Below are 20,700 nucleotides of genomic sequence, written 5' to 3'. Positions count from 1 at the left end.
GGTTGAGGACAACTGGCTTCTCTGGGGATGTCCAGAACACATTGATGGACATGCCCTTTGATGGCATTCGCCTTTTTGGCAACAAGGCAGACAGTGCGTTGGAGTGCTTCAAGGACTCCCGGGCTACGGCCAAGTCCTTGGGCCTGTCGGCCGCTCGGCCTCCTCCACCTTCTGCTTTTCGCTCCTTTCGAAGGGGCGCCCCACAGCGTTCAGAAAGCCACACCAGCAACAACCTCAGTGTGGCCGCGGACGTGTGAATCGTCGAGGGGGTTCAGGGTGCCAGCGGGCAGGCCAGTCCACTTCCACCCCGTGCAGCATCCTCTTCAAAGCCTTCCTAGTCCGACCTTTCAGGCCCTTCAGATGCCAGTGGGTGGACGAATACGCTCTCATCTCCTTCACTGGCGCGATATCACTTCGGACAAATGGGTGCTGCAAATTGTCCGAAGAGGCTACTCCCTCCCCTTCGAGGCAACCCCTCCAGCCATGCCACCTTAGTACCACCGCATATTTGGGGATCACTTGGCGCTTCAGCAGGAAGTTGTTTCCCCCTTTGCCAAAGGGGCCATTGAGCACGTTCCGACGCCAGAAGTAGGTCGTGGTTGTTATTCCCACTACTTTCTGGTTCCAAAGAAGGACAAAGGGGGCCTTCGTCCTATCTTAGACCTTTGGAATGTTAATCGCTTTCTCTGGAAGGAGAAGTTGAAGATGTTCACGCTGGCTCAGGTCTTGTCTGCCCTAGACCCGCAAGACTGGATGGTGGCGTTGGACTTGCAGGACGCCTATTTCCATGTCCCCGTCCGGCCTGCCCACAGACGCTACCATTCGATTCATGGTAGGCCACGAGCATTTTCAGTTCACTGTGCTCCCCTTTGGCCTTACCAGCGTCCCTCGGGTGTTCACGAAAGTCATGGCAGTGGTCGCAGCTCATCTGCGCAGATCAGGGATTTCAGTCTTCCCCTATCTGGATGACAGGTTGTTGAAGGCGGGCTCGACCCAGTCAGTTGTCTCCCACCTCCAGATGACGGCCGACCTCCTGCATTTGCTGGGGTTCTCCGTCAACGTGCCGAAGTCGCATCTGATTCTCTCGCAGAAGCTCCTTTTCATCGAAGCAGTTCTGGACTCTGTACGGTTTCGGGTTTATCCTCCCGAACAGCAAGTCTGGGGCATTCAGGCTATGATTCCAATCTTTCAGCCTCTGTCCCGGGTTTCGGTCAGGATGACCCTTCGGCAGCAGGACTTGATGGCCTCCTGCATCCTGCTTGTGGATCATGCCAGATGGCATATGTGGGCTCAGCAGCGGGACCTGAAGTTTCAGTGGGCACAACATCAGGGCCACCTGTCCGATCACGTCCAGATCTCGGAGGGCACTGCACGGCAATTGCAGTGGTGGCTCACGAATCGTGTTTGGATCAATGGCAGATCCCTCTCCCATCCCCAACCGGAGCATACAGTTGTGACGGAGGCGCCCTTCTGGGATGGAGTGGTCACATGGGAGTGGCGGAGATCAGAGGCCTCTGGTCTGCGGGGAGTCCCAGCGCCACATCAACCTGTTGGAGCTTCGGGTGGTTCGACTGGCACTGAAGGTATTCCTTCCCTCTGTCCGGGGAAGTGTAGTGCAGGTATTCACGGACAACACCACTGCCATGTGTAACTGCAACAAACAGGGTGGGGTCGTGGACCCTATGCCAAGAGGCACTGCGTCTCTGGGCTTGGCTGGAACATCAGGGCATGTCCCTGGTGGTCCAACACCTGGCAGGTTCTCTGAATGCCAGGGCGGACGAATTCAGCCGCCGGTGCCTGATGGATCACAAATTGCGTCTGAACTTGGATGTGGCGCAAGGTCTCTTTCAGCAGTGTGGAGAGCCTTGGTTAGATCTGGTCGCCACCGAAGAGAACATGCAATGTCATCAGTTCTGCGCGTTGAAATTTCCAAGGCGGCACTCGCTCGGCGATGCTTTTCGTCGTGAGTGGAGTTGCGGTCTGTTGTACACCTTTCCGCCTATACCACTGCTGCCCAGAGTGCTGAAGAAGATCAGGCGCGACCAGGCCCAAGTCATCCTTGTGGCTCCGGACTGGGCTCGAAAAGTATGGTATCCCGAGCTACTCTGTATGAGCATCGATTCCCCGATCCGTCTATCTTCTGTCGCAGCAGCAGGGGACGGTCCTCCACCCTAACCTGTCCAGGCTGCTCCACCTCTTTGCGTGGAGATTGAGCGGCAGCAGTTGACGTCTTTCAACCAGCATTCTGAAGTCTGTAATGTTGTTCTGGCAGCCAGGCGTCCCTCCACAAAAACGGTATACGCCTGTTGGTGGAATAAGTTTGTGGCATGGTGCACAGCAAAGGCTGTGGATCCCCCTTCTGCCCCTCTTTCAGAGGTCCTTCTTTTTCTTTTCTCTTTGGCCCAGCAGGGTTCTGCTCTGGGCACTATCAAGGGCCATCTCTCTGCCATTTCCACCTTTCTAAGGCTTCCAGATCAGCCTTCCCTTTTCATGTCCCCTATTGTAAATAGATTCTTGAAAGGCATCACGCACATGTTTCCTCCTGTTCCTTTCGTGATGCCTCAGTGGGACTTGATTCTAGTTCTTACCTTTCTGATTGCGCTCCCTTTGAGCCCTTTCATAATTTCCCTCTTCGTCTTCTGACTCTAAAGACTGCTTTCCTAGTTGCCATCACCCCTGCCAGAAGAGTGAGTGAGCCCCAAGCTCTTCCTTCTAAACCTCCTTTTCTCTCTGTCCATCCGGACAAAGTTGTTCTGAGGACGAGACTTGTCCTTCCTTTCTACCAAAGGTTGTCACCGCCTTTCACATCGGGCAGACCATCACTTTGCCCACCTTCTTTCCTCCTCCGCATCCCTCTAAAGAGAAAGAGAGGCTCCAACATCTGGACCCAAAACGTGCGCTCTCTTTCTATCTGAGTCGCACGCAACAGTTCCGGGTGGATGACCAGCTCTTTGTTGGCTACGTGGGCGCCAAGTAAGGTTGGGCTGTGCACAAACTAACCATCTCCCGGTGGGTTGTTCTGTGCATAAAGGCTTGCTACTCCTTGGCTAAAAAGGAGCCTCCGGTGGGGTTGCGAGCCCATTCTTCCAGGGCGACGTCAGCCACTACTGCTCTGGAACGCGGCGTTCACTTGTAGGACATTTGTCAGGCAGCTACGTGGGCCTCGCTGCCCAGAGTGTTGAAGAAAATCAGGCGAGACCGGGCTCCAGACTGGGCATAAAGACACTGGTATCCCGAGCTACTCAGCATGTTAGTCGATCCCCCGATTCGTCTGCCTCTTCAGGAGGACCTTCTGTCGCAGCAGCAGGGGACAGTCCTCCACCCGAACCTGTCCAGTCTCCACCTACATGCGTGGAGATTGAGCAGCGACAGTTGAGGGCATTTGACTTGCCTCCTGAAGTCTGTGATGTAATTCTGGCAGCCAGGCGTCCCTCCACAAAATCAGTATACGCCTGCAGGTGGAACAAATTTGAGGCATGGTTCACAGCAAAGGCTGTGGATCCTCTCTCTGCCCCCCTTTCAGAGGTTCTCCTCTTTCTTCTTTCTCTTGCCCAGCAGGGCTCTGCACTGGGCACTGTCAAAGACTACCTCTCTGCCATTTCCGCCTTCTTGAGGCTTCCTGATCAGCCTTCTATTTTCAAGTCCCCGGTTGTAAATAGATTTCTTAAAGGCATCAAGCACATGTTTCCTCCTGTTCCTTTCGTGATGCCTCAGTGGGACTTGAACCTTGTTCTAACCTATTTGATGTGCGCTCCTTTCGAACCACTTCACAAGTGCCCTCTTCGTCTTCTGACTCTTAAGACTGCATTCCTGGTTGCCATCACCTCTGCCAGGAGAGTGAGTGAGCTCCAGGCTCTACTTCTAAGCCTCCTTTCCTCTCTGTCCATCGGACAAGGTTGTCTTGAGAACTCGTCCTTCTTTCCTGCCCAAGGTGGTTACAGCCTTTCATATTGGTCAGTCCGTCACCTTGCCCACCTTCTTTCCGCCTCCGCATCCTTCCAAGGAGGAAGAGAGACTCCACCGTCTGGACCTAAAATGTGTGCTCTTGTTCTATCTAAACCGCACACGCCAGTTCCGGGTGGACGACCAGCTCTTTGTTGGTTACTTGGGCGCTAAGAAGGAGCAGGCGGTGCACAAACGGACCATCTCTTGGTGGGTCGTGTTGTGCATCCAGTCTGTTATTCCTTGGCGCAAAAAGAGCCTCCTGTTGGGCTGCGCACCCATTCCACTCTGGCCATGTCGGCTACTACTGCCCTGGGTCGGTGAGTCCACTTGCAGGACATCTGTCAGGCGGCTACGTGGGCCTCACTGCACACGTTCACTAAGCACTACTACCTGGACAGCAAAGTCCAGAGTGATGGCTTTTTTGGCCGTTCCGTTCTCCAGGACTTTCTGGTGTGATCTTGGTTCGCAGACCCACCACAGGGGTTGGTATTGCTGGGGTATCTATTCTAAGGTAAGGACTCTAACACCAACCTGTTACTTTCAGATGCACAAGTTACTTACCTTCGGTAACGATATGTCTGTAAGAAACAGTCGTTTGTGTTAGATTCCTTTACCGCCCCACCCATCCTGCCCGTTCTGCGAACCGATATCTAGGGTTAAGGACATCCCTATCAGGGCCCTAGTTTTATGGCACCAGTGTCGGTCTCTGGCATGGCTCTGCGTTCCTGGCGCGGAAAGCTATGTACAAGAAATGACGTCAGCGTGCGAGGGCGGCATCTAAGTACTCCGACGTCATTCCAGCGATCACAACGCCGACGACGGACGCGGAGCCGCAGACGACGCCTACCGACGCACAGGGGTACTGCTACGCAAAACTTTCCGGATCCAGTCTGACGCCTGGGGATATTCTAAGGTAAGGAATCTAACAGTAACTACTGTTTCTTACAGATATATTGTTACCAAAGCTAAATAACTTATGCATTACTTCCATACCACCACAGAAATGACTAACTGGATTCGCATTTAAACACCACCCATGCAAGCTTATGTCAGTTTCTTAACTTATCTTTACCCTTTCCAAATTCTCAGACGCAGAGCATAAACAACGGTTGGTTACAGAGTGTAGAGTACTAACTTGGGAACTTCTCAGATGCTAGAAAGACGCTACTCCATAGAACGAGTAGGCAGGAGGACATTAAAGTAACTCCAGTTAGACAGAGTATCCATTGGAAAGAACATTACCCAAGCAGCTTGTTCTTTTAATAGTACGTTTAACTGCAGATTCCTCACCTTAGAAAGCAGAGCAAACCAAAGCAGAAAGTCCCAAGGTGGAGGAGGGTCTGTGGCGTGAGCTCGGACCAAAAGGTTTTGCAGAACAGAGCGGGCAAAATGTCCTTCAAGCCAGGCCTGGCTCTAGTGTTTCTTAACGTGTCCACTGACACCCATGTTGCAGCCTGTAAGGATTTTGAGGACAGACACTCTGCATACCAATGCAGTAGCAGCAGCTCTAACCTGGGAGGAATACGCTCTCAGACCTTCTAGGGGCTGCTTCTAAGCCAGCACACAGGAATGCAGAGTACTATCCACTTCAACAAGGTCCTTTTCTGCACTTCCTGAGCATTCTTTGCAGAGGATAACCCTACAGCTCTACTCCTCCTTCGAGGGGTGAGTTAGAGCAAAGTATGCCGGTAAAGTGACGGACTGCTCAATGTGGAAAAGAGTGACGACTCTTGGTGAGAAGGCTGCCCGAGTCCTCAGCTTCAATTTGTCTGAGAAAAAGGTGTTGTAAAGAAGTTGCACTGAAAGTTCCTGAAGTTCACTTGTGCGACAAGCGGACGTAATCGCAAGGTGAAACACTGTCTTCAAGGTCAGGAGATGCAACAAGCAGATATTCATCACCTCGAAGGCTGTACATGAGACAAATGTCAAGACAAAGTGAAGGAAGGGAATATGTGTGAAACCTTTTATAAATCTCATCACACAGATATGAAAAAGGACGGGATGTTCTGTAAATGTGGAAATGTTGAAAGGGCAGAAAAATTACCTTTTATAATGCACATGCAAGGCCTTACTGGGCTAACGTCAAAACAAACAAAAGGATGTCCGACAGTGTTGCCTCTGAGGGGTCACTGTTGGGAATACTACCCCCACATTACAAATTTGTCCCAGTGCCGAGAATACATGAGTTTTGTGGAAGGGCACGTGATGGCAAGGATTATATCCGCTACTTCAGGCACAAAAAGAACAATTGATGGACAGAATGCAGAACAGTGTTATACATTCACCCCGGTACAGAGATCTGGGCCTAAATCAACAGTTTTTTTGCTCCCCTTGCCATTCCAGTTTTTATATATACAATTGTAATCTGGTCATGTGTTCAAGCCCAGTCGTTGGGCTAAACGAGTCATCTGCCATGCCGATCAGTGTCTGCAAATAAAGAAGAAAATGTATCCACTTAACTGGTATCCGTGTTCCGCTTTTCAGCCAGCTGCTGTTGGGAATTTGGTGAACTGCATACATCTATACTACTATTTTAAAGCGAGAACTGTGAACCTTTGAGGCGGGTAAACTCTGGAACCACAGCGCCAATCCAAACACCCAATACATCATTGGAATTGTCAGGGTCTGCAGAGTGACATAGGATATATACCACAAAAAAAATACGTTCCTTAAAAAATATATGTTCCAAAAAAAAGTAGTCCCATGGAAGTAGCGCCGGCCGTGTCCGCTAGCGACGTGCGTGCTGACATCATCAGGAGCGCGGGGAGGAGCGGCAGACAGGAGCGCTTGGAGGAGCGGCAGACAGGAGCAGAGGACAGGAGCGCGGGGAGGAGCGGTGAACTTTGGCGGACTGGAGCGGGCTGAGGTAGGTCAAGCAAGGGGAGGAGCGGTTAACTTAGAAGCGCGGGGAGATGCGGTAAACTTTGGCGGACCGGAGCGGGCCGTTTGGAGCGCGGGGAGGAGCGGTAAAGTTTGGCGGACTGCCTGCGCGATGCCGGATTGCCCCCGGAGGGTCAAGCAAGGGGAGGAGCGGTAAACTTTGGCGGACCGGAGCGGGCCGTTTAGAGCGCGGGGAGTAGCGGTGAAGTTTGGCGGACTGCCTGCGCGAAGCCTGATTGCCCCTGGACAACGTTGGTTTTGCTGCACATTTGTATGAGGGGCACGTGAACAAGGACTACTCGTCTGAAACGCGTTGAGCCAGCATATCAGAGATGGGAAAGTTGTGAGCTGTGGGTGCCGTGTCATCACGTTCAGGATTTAACCTTCCGGGTGGGCGCGTGGATATATATATATATATATATATCTCCTTCGCCGTGAGACCCTAGCAGGGCAGGTCTGTGTAATGGGGATGGAGCCACCCATTAATAAATGCACACTTCTCTTCTGAAAAGAGGCACACTGACACCTACTGAAAGGTGTTTCAAGCGCTTTATTCCACACAAAGAGAAGAGCGCACAAGTGATGCAAAGTCCCAACATGTTTCAACTCCTCTGAGCCTTGATCAGGGGAAATGTATGTTTTTTTAAATGACCACGTGATTTTAAAGACGCCGGTCACAGTCTCTCATTGAAAGCGCACTTCAAAAAACAGAAATGTTCATTTGTTCACAGAAAGCAGCATAAATATATTCCAAAATCAATGTCACAATGCTGCAGTAACAATATTCAATCGTACTGTTTTGTGCGCTTTTAATTTTGCAAACCTGCATATCCAAGCATTAATCTGCAGGTAACGCTTTCTCCTCTTTCAGCTGGCAATTGGAAATATTTCCTCTCACTTCCCGTTCCGGCAAGTACTGCAGTTTTCATTAGAGGTTAACCTGTCTTGCCTCCGTAAAGGTCGGCGGGTCAGGCTCCCGTTCATAAATCCCAAAAAAAAAAAAACTGCTTGCTCCTTCACCGTGAGCCGTGAGACCCTAGCAGGACAGGTCGGTGTAATGGGGATGGAGCCACCCATTAATAAATATTATATACACACACACACTTGTAAAGATTAGAAACACATTAATACATTAATTATTTATTTTCTATTAAAATGTCTGGACTGAAGTACATTTACAACTGTATAGGGTCGTTTTGGGCTTTAGTCTTTAGTAACTTTAACTATACAGTTTGTGAATAGGACTTCACTTACTCTTTTGTTGGTGGATGCATGTCTCTCACTGACCCTCCTATAACCTTTCCTTCTTAAACCTCCCCCATTTAGTATTTTCCAATAACACCTCTGTCCCTCAAGCGTTTACTTCAAGAACGTATGTGTACCTATGCAGACACTTCTCAGTGGAGGTGAAGACCTCCGAATGTAGGTATGTGAATAGCATTTTCTAGTATGTGGCTATTACTATTGTTCCACACGTGCTACAAAATTCAGTTCATGAATAGAGTCCTTAATCGTTATTTTCCACTTTTCCCTTTAGAAACATAACACTGTGTGCTACACATCCACAGAAACAAAATAGGTTTGTTACCTGGAACGTTGTGTAATCAGCTACGGCTGGTCTAAGTTGAGACATGTTGTCTTGTTTCAGTTTACACCAAGAAAAATTATGAATGACCACCTTTTTGTCCTATGGACAGTAAAAAAAAGCCCTAAAGCGTATACACTTTTTTTGATCAAAGCTCAAGAAAATGTATCATTCGAGGTGGTCACTGCCACTGCTAGGAGCCATCTTAAAGTTATATTGTCATACACACTAAAGCACTCCACAATGTATGACTTGCCAGAACTAGTGGCCTATCTTTTCTATGATTCTGTAGGTCAATGTAGTTTTCCTGAGTTCTTCAGGGTTTATACCAGAGCGCACTCTAAATTCATATACTTGTGTTCTCTCTTTATTTCTTATTTTATACATTAAATCCATAAAAGTACATAATAAAATCCACATAATATATATAATACAAATTTAAGTGTAACTATTAAAAACCTAATCACATGTCTTGAGAACATATCCAACCCTGGAGCTACACTCAGAGAAGTTAATGAATAGATGAAAGTAAGGAGTTTTTCCCAGATGGAAGGCATCACCTTTAAATACAGCTAGCTAAAGGTTTCTAAAAAATATATACTAAAATTCTAAAACAGACATGGACTGCTGTGCTTGCACAGCGACTTTCAGAAACAGCCCAACACAAGTAAAAAAATATCCTCATTATTCAGTTGAATTAATGCATTATAAGATTCTATAAAATCATTAATGTTTAACTTATTAATTAGAGGTAGCAAAATGCTTTTGGTGTACATAGAGTAAAAATCAGTAAACAATAAAAAATGTAGCGTGGATTGGCCAGACTTCCCATTACATGGAAAAGGGCAAGAATCTAAATTTGCCCGAAAACCTAATGGGAAATTTAGCAGGTATTTTAATGTACCTTCCCTAAGGCAAAACAACAAACTACGTCCCCGATGGTGCATGGGACTGGTCAGATAACTTTGGAGTGAAGCATGCCATCCCTGGTTTTACTCTAGATTTGTCGGACTCCCTCTTCAGTCTCTCTGTATGCACAAGTTTGAACCAACAGGCCTGCAGTTGACTTTTATTAATGGTAGGGGTGCCCACTGTGTTCTCAAACCGCGATGAGGTAGATCCCCGCTGGTTGATTAAGGTGTCAACAAATTGGGCTACATTAGAGGGTCTGTGCAGTAGTGTGCTAATAGGTAAAGATGGGATATGGGGTGTTGTGCTGGAATACAGTTGGTGTTTTTGGCCGTGTTAGGAGGTTCAACAGGGCAATTTGCAGGATCAAGTTTCTTCTCAAGTGTGGCTAATCTCTCCAGTAGTGGTTTTAATTTAGCGTCCAGGATATTGCTGAATCTATCGCGTAGGATATTGCAGAAAGAAAAGTCCACTTGAGAGGGGCCTAAGATGCATTACTAGTTGTATTACTGCAATGCTGAGGTTGTAAGTCTGGTTGTGATAGAAGTTGTTGGGGTTGTGACACTTTACCCAGCTGAACGACTTTGGCCCATGTAAGTAGTTAGTTACTACATGACTGTGTTCTAGGGGGTTGCTTCATCTTGCTTCTTAACTGTTTACTGGCTGCCCCTTTCCTCTTACCCGCTGTGTTTTTGGTTTTACTTTTCTGCGGCGAAGCCTCTACATGTGCTTTTGTTTGACTGGGTGAAGCAGGCCTACTCCTGAGACTTATAGTATTAGTACTCCCGTTAATGCGAGGTGAAGTGTGAAGTGTTTGGCGTTGGCAGTTCGCCCTCGATTGAGGCAGCAGTAGTTACGGTGGTTGTGGTACCCCCAGAGCCTGAGGACAACAACGGGGTAGATACCCCGTAATCGAGGGATAAATCACCGCTCTGTAAATTCAATTTCATTAGAGACAATCCCCACTACACTCTCGAGCATAAAATCGAGCGACACCGAAGCGTGTGTGCGAAGCCTTATACCGACCTCCCTCAAGTTTCTGCTTTGCCATAAGTAGTTGGATGTAGTTCTCACATGGTTCCGGTTGAATCCTATGGCTTCCAGATGAGAAACCAAGGGGGAGGGCCTGGCCAGCCTTAAACGACCGCGGAAGGGCGCGGACGGGCCTGCTCTTGGCCCGGGCACGACCTGCGTGCGTCCCCCGCTGCTGGAGCCCATAAGGGTTCATATAAGGCACCTCTGTGTGCAATCAACACGATGGCGGATTCCCTGCCCCGAGATGCACTGGGGCGTGTAGTACGCCCTCCAATCAACCGGGTTGAAGCTCCCGTGCAGCGGAAGCCCATCGGGATTCAAATGAGGCTCATCTGGGTGCAATAAACAAGGTGGCAGCTTCCCTGCCGCGAGATGCACTGGGGCGTGTAGTGCGCCCTTAAATCAGCCACTTCCAGGCTATAATTGTGTTAATTTGAAAAGCCATTTATTTACACGACACATTAAAACTTTTTTCCCTGTTAAGAAAAGTGTGACTATTAGCCCTTGTGGCGTCTGGGAATGTCTCCCTAATACTTTTTCCTTTCGCCTGCTTTTTGTAATAAGCAAATGACTCATTGGTCTAGACTAAAAGTGGAGAGCAGAGAGACTACATTAGCAGGTCAGATGTTGAGTGTTTGATTCAAGCTCTTTTTCCATGTTGTTAATTAAAGTTGTCTGCTAAGTATATGTTAAATATTATCCGTTTGTTTCACAGGAACACATGGAACATGTATGTTCTGCCACACTTTTGACATCAATAAAACGCATGGTCCTGACTCTTACACAGCAGCATGATGAAAGTAAAGAATTTGTCAAATTTTTTCATAAACAACTTGGAAGTATTCTGCAGGTTAGTTTGCCTTTACCTTGATGTTTTGAATACCCTAATCTATTTTTTATTATAGTTTTATTTTCCAGTATATTTGAGTTTGTATTTGAGTGGACAAAGCGAATGCTGACTTGTTCATTTAGGGAATATATGAGGGAGCATGGGTCCTCTGGGAGACTTTGGGAAAATCCGGTCTCATTCTGTCATTTTGAATTGCTGCCTCTCTTTTTCATTTAACAATTATGTTTGCTGTTCTTGAGCTACACATAGGTGCATTATTCTTAAAATGCAATCTCTTCACAAAGATAAAATGACCTGATAGAAGCAAAGGTGCACGTCATCCATGAGCTAAGTTAAATCTCAAGTTTTGCTAGCTTTCAAATACCTGAGAAGTTTGTTCTTAATGTTCTGCAGTAAGGATGTTGCTTCTAACGGGAGAATCTCCATTGTGCCAACATGGTACTTTTTTCTTTCAAGTTCTAGTGCTATTCTTGAAGTTTTATCTGGTTTACATTTATTGGTGGTATTCTGGACCATATCAGTATTCCAATGTGTTTTATTTTGTACTGGTCCGCAGTGGCGGCCTAGTCAATTTATAAAGTGGTGGGGCTATCAAACGAAAGGTAAACTTGCTGAAATACACTTGCAACGTCTAAACAATACTATGCACAAATTACATTGACTAGATGCACTTGTAATGTGCACAGAGTCCCTGCGTACACGCGTAAAACCAGTGCTAGGCCTCACTCCTGTCGTCAGTGTGATGTGCATACAGAGAAAGTGTCATTGATTATACTGAAGTCCACACCAACAGAGCACAGGTCTCCGCCCCAGACGGAGTAAATAAACAGGATGCAGAAAAAGCAAAACGTGCAAGGAATATTGACAAGACAGATGGGATACACGGTGCCATCGAAACTGTATCCAAAATAAAACATTTATTTAGCATAATCATAGGAATAAACGCTGATTGATCCTACATTATCATAAAGCAAATATTCATGGTACAATGTCTTGTAGGTCTATTCAATGTTTCATTTTCTCTATTTAACTCGTTAATCATAAACTCTTTTCTTTGGAATGTTAAAAAGCAAGCTTGTCTAAATTTTTCAAAACTGTTAGAGTCAGCGCTGGAGACTGCAGGGTATCCCATTTTGTCTTCTAGAACTGCCCTTCTGCCGTCATTGTACAAAGAAATTCCAAAATCGTAATAAATACACATACAAACACTCACACACACGCTTGCAAAGTTTGTGAAATCAGGTGCACAGGGCCACAGGTCAGTGAAGGTGCGCAGAAGTGTAATTACCATTCACCGGGAGTGCATGCAGTGATCAAAATCATGCCGCTTGGCAACAGCTCTGAGTCCTAAATATAGACCTGGACCAGACTCTACTACCAGGCATCTAAGCACGCACTCTTAGTACGGAGCCTGCTGAACACATAGCAAAGTGACTACTATTATCCATTCCCCTTGCGCAATGCCATCTCTGGTGCTGTGAATGGGAGGAAAAGGGGAAGAGCATTTCCATGACATGACACACTGTTAAAGGAACATAACCAATCACTGTGTGGCTTTAAAATAAAAGCACATAGTGATTGGTCATGATCTTTATCATCCCGCACCGGCGCCGATTGGGACTGGGGCTAGGCCAGCCTGCCCAGCACCAATGGAAGCTTTGCGCTCATGCATTTTATATGCACACATGCATGAGAGCAAAGCAAGGATTGGTTTGAGCAGGTGAGTCCTGTGTCCTAAAGGACACCAGAGGGGCCGACCTGTGTTCCCCCAGACTCGATAGCAGAGCATGGATCTGAGGCCTGAAGTGTGCATGTTTGGTTGGCCATAGTCTGGGACCTGTCCACCTTGACATGCGCACTGGACTTAAGACAACACTATAATTCCTAAATAGTAGGAATGGGCACGCCCTGCCGGAAAACTAATGCTGAAGCCTGCACTAATTAGGAAAGTATATTTCCACTGCCTGAGTCCAATCCTTTAAACACCGGCCCACCAGGTACTTTCAGTTAAGCACTTGGGGTACTTTCAGTTAAGCACTTGGTAGAGGGGAAACCATCCCTGATTGTCCCTCCATATTTTGTGGAAGCGAGACAACACTCGGTTCCTGATTGGAGTGCAATGGTGAGCCTGACTTTGTAGGTAGCTGGGGCCAATTCCCTATTAATTCTTGTAGTCGGTGTGTAGCCTCAAGCTTGAAGCTTTCTGCCACAAAGATGTAGTTTTCCCAGTTTTCCTTGGGGGCGCAGATTTCACAGGTGGAGACACCTTCTTGGAAGTAGTAGGCACACCAGAATCCTGAGAGGATTGGGCCTTCAACACTTTCGCCCCTGGAGAAGTCACCTCAACCTCAGTTTTCCTCTTCTTTGAGGAAACAGAAGACCCCGAGGCAATGCTCCCTACCTCTGAAACAGGGTTATCCTTGTCCTTTATCCTCTGAAGCCACAGGAGAAGACGACCTTCTCTGTCCCTGAGAGTCTATTGAGGGAAGGTTCTGCATATTTTACATTCCTTTGCCTCATGATCCGGATACAGACAGTATATGCATTTTTTGTGAGGATCCTCCTTGAACAGCCTTAGCTTTCCACAGGAATCACAAGCCCTAAAGAGGGATTTAGAAGTAGACATCCTTTGAAGGTTAAAAAACCAACTAAAGTAAGAAGAAACTGAGCAGAGCTCAGGGAGACTCCCTTCACACGACGTGCGGTAGAAAATCTGAGAGCCTGAGCCTCTGGGGAGAACATTCTGGTGCGTGCTGTCGCCTGATTGGCTGCAGTTTGGTCTATACAAAATGACTAGGATAGTCATGTGTGGGAGCTTTTTGCTCCTGGAGCTAGGGCTACTTTACTTCCTGGTTGGTTATTACCAATGTTTTTTGGTTATTACAGGCATATTATTGCTTTTTTATATACCGTGGGACTCCCACTCCGACGACGGGGAATGATTCAGGCATGTGAATCTATGAAAGACACCAATACTGGAGAACCACAGATTACAGGTAAGTAACTATTGTTCTTCATTTCCTTTACTTCAGTAAAGTGTTTTCTGATGGATACATCTGCCAGTGGATTCCTCACCTTGTGAATATCCCCCTGCGTCAGATGTACCCCTCTGGTGCGCCGCTGGTCCCATGGGTCCATTAGCTGATGCTCAAAAAAAGGGAGAATTACTTTAAGCACTAACTGCCAGATTCATCAAACCAAAATCGGGGTTTGAGACCACAATTTTGATGCAAAGCTGAATTGATCTCCTATTTAGTATCTCCTTGTTTACGAATAGGAACTAACCCCCAGATTCATCAAGTCCCGTTTTGCGAGTCCTTAATAGCGATTGTTAAGGAATCGCTATTAAAGACTCGCAAAACGGGATGCATGTAGAAATCGCAATATTTTTTGCGATTTCTACTGCTTCCTTATTTGCGATTCGCTAATTGCTAATCGCAAATAAGGAATGGCTTTCCCATTCATTCCTATGGGCCTAAATAGGAATGAATGGGGAGTCATTCCTTATTTGCGATTAGCAATTAGCGAATCGCAAATAAGGAAGCGAATTCAAGAGTGCCAGGGTGTCCAAAGGATACCCTGTAGCACCCCTGAAATGGTAAGGTACACTGGTGTTGCGCACACACATGTCCAAAGGACATGTGTGTGTGTGTGTGTGTAACATACAACTTAGAAAAATGCACTGAAGTGCATTTTTCTAAGTTTTCACTATTTACCACGTAGTTGGACTTCGCGGTAAATAGCGGCCCCAGATTGCGAATCCGCAATTTTAAAATGGTTCATGAATTGCATTTAAGGAATCTCAAATTGAGATTCCTTAAATGCAATTATTCGCAATTTAGCGATTTCTATAATTGCGATTTTTGCATTTGCATTAGTATTCATATATTTAAGTACTCACAGATTCATTTCCCTGTATTTTGGATACATAAAACACAACATCATATGATTCATATATGTAACATCGGCATACTGGACTGACCACATGCGTCGCAGTCTGTGACATCTTATTCTATTTAGAATGTGCCAATTTGTAAAATGTGATAGATGGCAAAAGCCGCCTTTCTTCCAAGGCAACCCTATGCCCTTCTTCCAACCATACATGCCTCCCTTTGGTGGATGGATGAACCCATACACTCCCAACATGGATCAACACCCACAGATGGGAAATCAGATGATGCCAATGCCGATGGCCAGTACCTCACATCAGACACAACAGCCTTTTTTAGGCCAAGGCCAGAACCAGCCAAGGGGGAAGAAGAAAAATCTGACATGGCAAGATCATCTACCCAACGTGCAAACAAGAAGTATGGTGTCAGCACAGTCAGAGACCAGCAAAAAAACTCTCTGATTGTCAATCTATCAGGGATCCCTTTAACAACGGACCAAATGACTATCCTGAACAAAGGTTTGGGGTTCGTTCCAACTCCCCCCTCGGATCCGTTTAAACTCAAGTGTGAGTTATCCGAATTCTGTAGAACTTTAAAACTGAAAGCATTTTTTGATGGTTCCCCCATTCAAAATAACGAGGGAGATACTACACTACGGAGAAAATCGAAATTTGTACCTCCATCCAACGCAATTCCACCGGAAATCCTAGCTTTCGAGCAAGCAATTTTGAAAGGCATTGACAACCTGGACCATGACAAAAAAGCTTTCCAGAATTTAAACAGAAATGAACGTCGGGCTTTATCTGAACTGAAACAAAATGACAACATAATCATCAAGCCTGCGGACAAGGGCGGGGGAGTGGTCATACTAACAAAAGAAGGGTACGATCAACAGTGCCTTGCGCTACTATCGAATGAAACTTTCTACAAACAGCTTGATTCTGACCCAACTGAGAGGATTACAAACACAATAGCCATTATGACACATGAAGCGGAAGTTAATGGGTGGATCTCGAAAAAGGAGGCTGACTATTTAACACCTAGGTCTACAAAAATCCCCTTCTTTTACTCTTTACCAAAGACCCACAAAAACAAGCTCCCCCCGCCAGGTCGCCCAATAGTTTCGGGCATCGGGTCCTTATTGGAACCGCTGTCCAAGTTCGCTGACCAATTCCTCAAACCTATCGTACAACGGACACCGACATACCTTAAGGATACCCGGGACCTCTTGGTACAAATTGCAAATAGAGACTTCGACCAAAATACAATGCTCCTAGTGGGCTTGGATGTCGAATCCTTGTACACGAGCCTACCCCAGGATGAAACAATGCAAATGCTAGAAGATCTACTGTTCCAAGAAGATTGGGCCTATCACACTCCTCGCCACTTTGTTTTGGAGTGTTGCCACATGGCGTTGAAGGAGAACTATTTCGAGTATAACAACAAACTGTTTTTACAATGCCATGGAACTTCTATGGGCAGTGCCTTTGCCCCATCGGTAGCCGGGCTATACGTCAGTCAGTTTGAAAAAAACTGCGTCCTCAATAATTTAAATCCATTCGTTTCCAGTATACTTTACTGGAAACGTTATATTGATGACGTTTTGCTGATTTGGGACACAAAACAAGATCTGCAGACGTTCATTAACTGGCTAAATGGACAGGACCGGTGGTTGAAGTTCACGTTTACAGCGAGCAATAAAAGTATTGACTTTTTAGATTTGACGCTTTTCTGTGACAACGGCAAACTGGAAACCAGGACATATACTAAGCCAACGGCTAAAAACAGTTTGTTGTCGTACCTGAGCTACCACCCCCAGCCCTTAAGGGACAATCTACCATACAGCCAGTTTTTGCGCCATAAAAGAAATTGTAGTAGAACTAGTGATTATACCCAACAGGCGCGAATCTTAAGTGACAAACTGGAAGCCAGAGATTACACCTCCCGAGTCATTGCGAAGTGCAGAAAACGGGCTAATAATCAACCACGAGACTGCCTACTACAGACTTTTGAAAAAGAGCCGATAAAAGACTTGGTGACCTGTGTCACTACCTTCTGTCCAACAACATATGAGGTCCAAAAACTGGTAAAGAAAAAGTGGTCCATCATCACCTCGGGTGCTTTTAATTGGCCAAAGCCGAGATTTGCCAACAAAAGGACAAAAAACATCAAAGATGTGTTGGTCCACACAAGACCTCTGAAAAAACAATCACCTCCAAGAATCAGAGACCATACCATGGCCCCGATGACAGGACATCACCCCTGCGGGACGTGTGGGGTCTGCAAATTCACTAAGAGTACAAAAATTTTGCAATTGACTGACCAACTACTATGGACTCAACGCTATCACACTAATTGCAACTCGACCCACGTGATTTACCTCATCACCTGCCCCTGCCAAAAACAATACATTGGGATGACATGCAGGAAGGTGAAAATCCGCATCGGAGAACATCGGAGCAATGTGAGGCTGAAAAAGAACACAACAAAACTATGTGCCCACTTTGTCGAAATGGGCCACACATGCGATGACCTGAGGTGGACAGTCCTTGAGGTGCTACAAGAGAGAGACACTAATTCTGAACAAATCCTTTTTGAAAAGGAGCAAAGATGGGTGAATCGCTTGAAAACCCACTTGTTTGGGATGAACGATAATATTCCCTGGCATCATTTTTCCTGAGTTCTGCGTAAGCTCAGCTCCAATCCAAAGAGTTAGGGAGATTTCTATACTAACCTCCCTATCTGTTATGAGTGTGCAATCTAAATCTAGCCCCACTCAACATGTTTTTGCAGAGCATTTCACTTGTAATTCTGCTCATTTACTCCGTCTTATTATCGTATACCTCCCCACTGAGGTGTGACAATCTGAACACTCTAAAGGTAATGACCCCTTTGAAAATTAATCGTTTTTCATATGAAGAGGTACACCAATCCCCCTATCTGTTATGAGTGTGCAATCCACATCTAGCCCAACTTAACATGTGTCTCTGAGCATTTAACTTGATAATCTGCTCTTCTACCCTGTCACACTTCTCATTACCACAGATCTCCCCATTGAGATGTGACACTACTACCAATATGTGCGGCTCCCCACACGGTGGTATGTTCGGTATAATTTAGACCTTGTCTTATTTCATGTCATCAGCTTGCAGACTTTATCTGATTCTAGGACATTAGTATTAAATAACGTTTCTGCTTAACACATAATAACTGTGGTGTTTCAATATCTAATTATTGACCATATTTAATCAAGGATGTACTTGTATTTTGTAAACTTCGATATAACATCTTATGCCCAGTGACGCTAGTCTGTCTTCCAAAACGCAGACATTGTCCATTTCTATGATAGCTTGTCATAACATGCTGCCTCACCGCGCCTCGGCGCTTCCAGAGGCAGAGTCAGTACAAGCAACGAACGGACCGACATGTGGGTAAGTGAGAACCCTGCCGAGTGAATCCTTGGTGGGGCCTCTCCGTATAATCTGACTTTTACACTGTGTTTATCGCTTGCAGTTAAGACCATAATCCGCAGTGGCTCTTAGCACTCTGAAGAGGAGTTTTCCTCCGTGTTCACAGGTAATTAAGTTCGGAGATTTGCCAAATGATATGAAGATGTATTAGCGTCTTTTCTTCCCTTTTCTTTATTCACCAGCTTGTCCTCCTAACTGAGCACGATAAAGATACTGAGACAATGTTCATTGAATTCTAATGCTAATAATACTGCTAGCGCTCACTCAAAATCATACCAGTGTTAACATACTAAGGATGCCTGCTTGCTAGCGGTCACCTTAAATACTTAATTTATCGTTTCTGATTGAGACCTGTACCTGTTTTCCCACCCACTTTTCACCACCCATATAGTGTATGTGTGCATGCAATATCACGCACATTTTACAAATTGGCACATTCTAAATAGAATAAGATGTCACAGACTGCGACGCATGTGGTCAGTCCAGTATGCCGATGTTACATATATGAATCATATGATGTTGTGTTTTATGTATCCAAAATACAGGGAAATGAATCTGTGAGTACTTAAACATATGAATACTGCACAAGTTGTGTAAGTACATTTTGCTTTGTTTTGTTGTCCTGACGAAAGCTCCACAGACCCGGCTGGGCCATAAGGAGCTGAAACATGTCGACTTTTAACTACCAATTGTATATGGTAATCTAGTCACTTGATTACCGAATATACCCTATTCTTTTAGTCAACAGTTCTCACCTTCCCGAATAAATTGCTTGAGGTGTGCCAACTGTTTTTTAATATCTCCCTCATAGTTTGACCTTGTGTTCCCTTCCATTTGGAGGTACAATTGTTGGTCTCTGGACACTTCTACACTGTTCCAGAGGTGCCTCGGGTGAGGCCGGCATACAAAACCTTTTGACTACCCAATGACTATGCCATGACGCTTGATGAGGGGCGGAAAAACAAATATACCGCAACGTCTAAATCTTCAGCGTCTATGAGGGTTGTCAATTTGAACCAATGGTTCGTGTAGATACAAGTGTCCCCTTCTTTTTGATAAAAAAAAAAAAATATATATCCTTATCTACAACCAGACTTCTATTCTAGACCAGAATCCAGGAGACATCTGCAAGATTATCAAGGAAGATCTTCAAATAATTTTATAACGTTTTCAGATACCTCGTCCTCCTCAAGTGGTAGTGAAGGAGAGACTAGTGGCACACGAAAAAACGCGAATAGAAGAGGGTCTTTTCAGCAACAACAAGTTTCTTTTTTTAGTGAGAGGCCAGCAAAGAGCACGAGGACGGCCAAATACAATCAACAACCATGGAAAATGTCAACTCGTCGTCAGAACTACAAAAACTGACAATATCACCAATATACAACCTATCAAATAAGATCTTAACGATAGAGGAGAAAAGTATGCTCAAAAAAGGGCGATCACCTGTCCCCTCAAAACACACAGATTTTGTAAGACTTAAGACCGAGGCGATTGAATTCTGTCGCAAAATAAGATTAAAAACATTCTTTGCCAATACTCCCAACAATCAGACCATGGAGATTACAGGCCTTAGAAAGAAATCTGCCTTTTGTCCACCCACAAATAAAGTTCCAAAGGAGATACTTGCATTTGAAAAAACACTACTATCGGCAATAACAGAAATGGAAAAGAAAAAAAGATGGGTCAAATATAACATTTCGAAATCAGAGAAAGAAGCTTTGGATAAATTAAAAAATGACACCTCGGTTATAATAAAACAAGCCGACAAATGTGGCTCAATTGTAATCTGGGACACTATGAAATACACGTCAGAAGTGATGAGGCAATTGAATGATGAGAATTGCTACAGAAAAATTCCAAAAGATCCTCCATTGGAATTAAAAAATCAATTAAACTCGATCTTGGAAAAAGGCCAGACCCATGGTTTTATGGGAAAAAAGAATACGAATATCTGCAATGTAAGAACCCAAGGATTCCCTTATTTTATGTTCTTCCGAAAGTCCATAAGAACGAAACTGCACCACCCGGTAGACCTATTATCTCCGGATGTGAATCACTCTTGGAACCGATTTCTAAATTTGTGGACTTCTTTTTGAAACCATTTATGTCCCAAGTGAAATCATTTTTAAGAGATAC

At 45.5% G+C, this 20,700-nt stretch overlaps 1 protein-coding gene across 6 annotated transcripts in view; it reads left to right on the top strand.

Moving 5' to 3' along the window:
* PCM1 (pericentriolar material 1) overlaps positions 1-20,700 on the top strand; it is a 1,361,399-nt gene that overhangs the window by 1,007,882 nt on the left and 332,817 nt on the right. For all 6 annotated transcript variants that reach the window (XM_078678108.1, XM_078678107.1, XM_078678103.1 and 3 more), the window contains one exon: positions 11,070-11,204. In XM_078678108.1, coding sequence (XP_078534234.1) covers positions 11,070-11,204 — 135 coding nt within the window. The remainder of the gene's footprint in view (positions 1-11,069; positions 11,205-20,700) is intronic.

The sequence above is a fragment of the Lissotriton helveticus genome, chromosome 2_2 (assembly GCF_964261635.1).
Source record: "Lissotriton helveticus chromosome 2_2, aLisHel1.1, whole genome shotgun sequence".
Lineage (NCBI taxonomy): Eukaryota > Metazoa > Chordata > Amphibia > Caudata > Salamandridae > Lissotriton > Lissotriton helveticus.
Note: the sequence above shows the minus strand (reverse complement) of the source record. Positions and strands in the feature narration are given on the sequence as shown.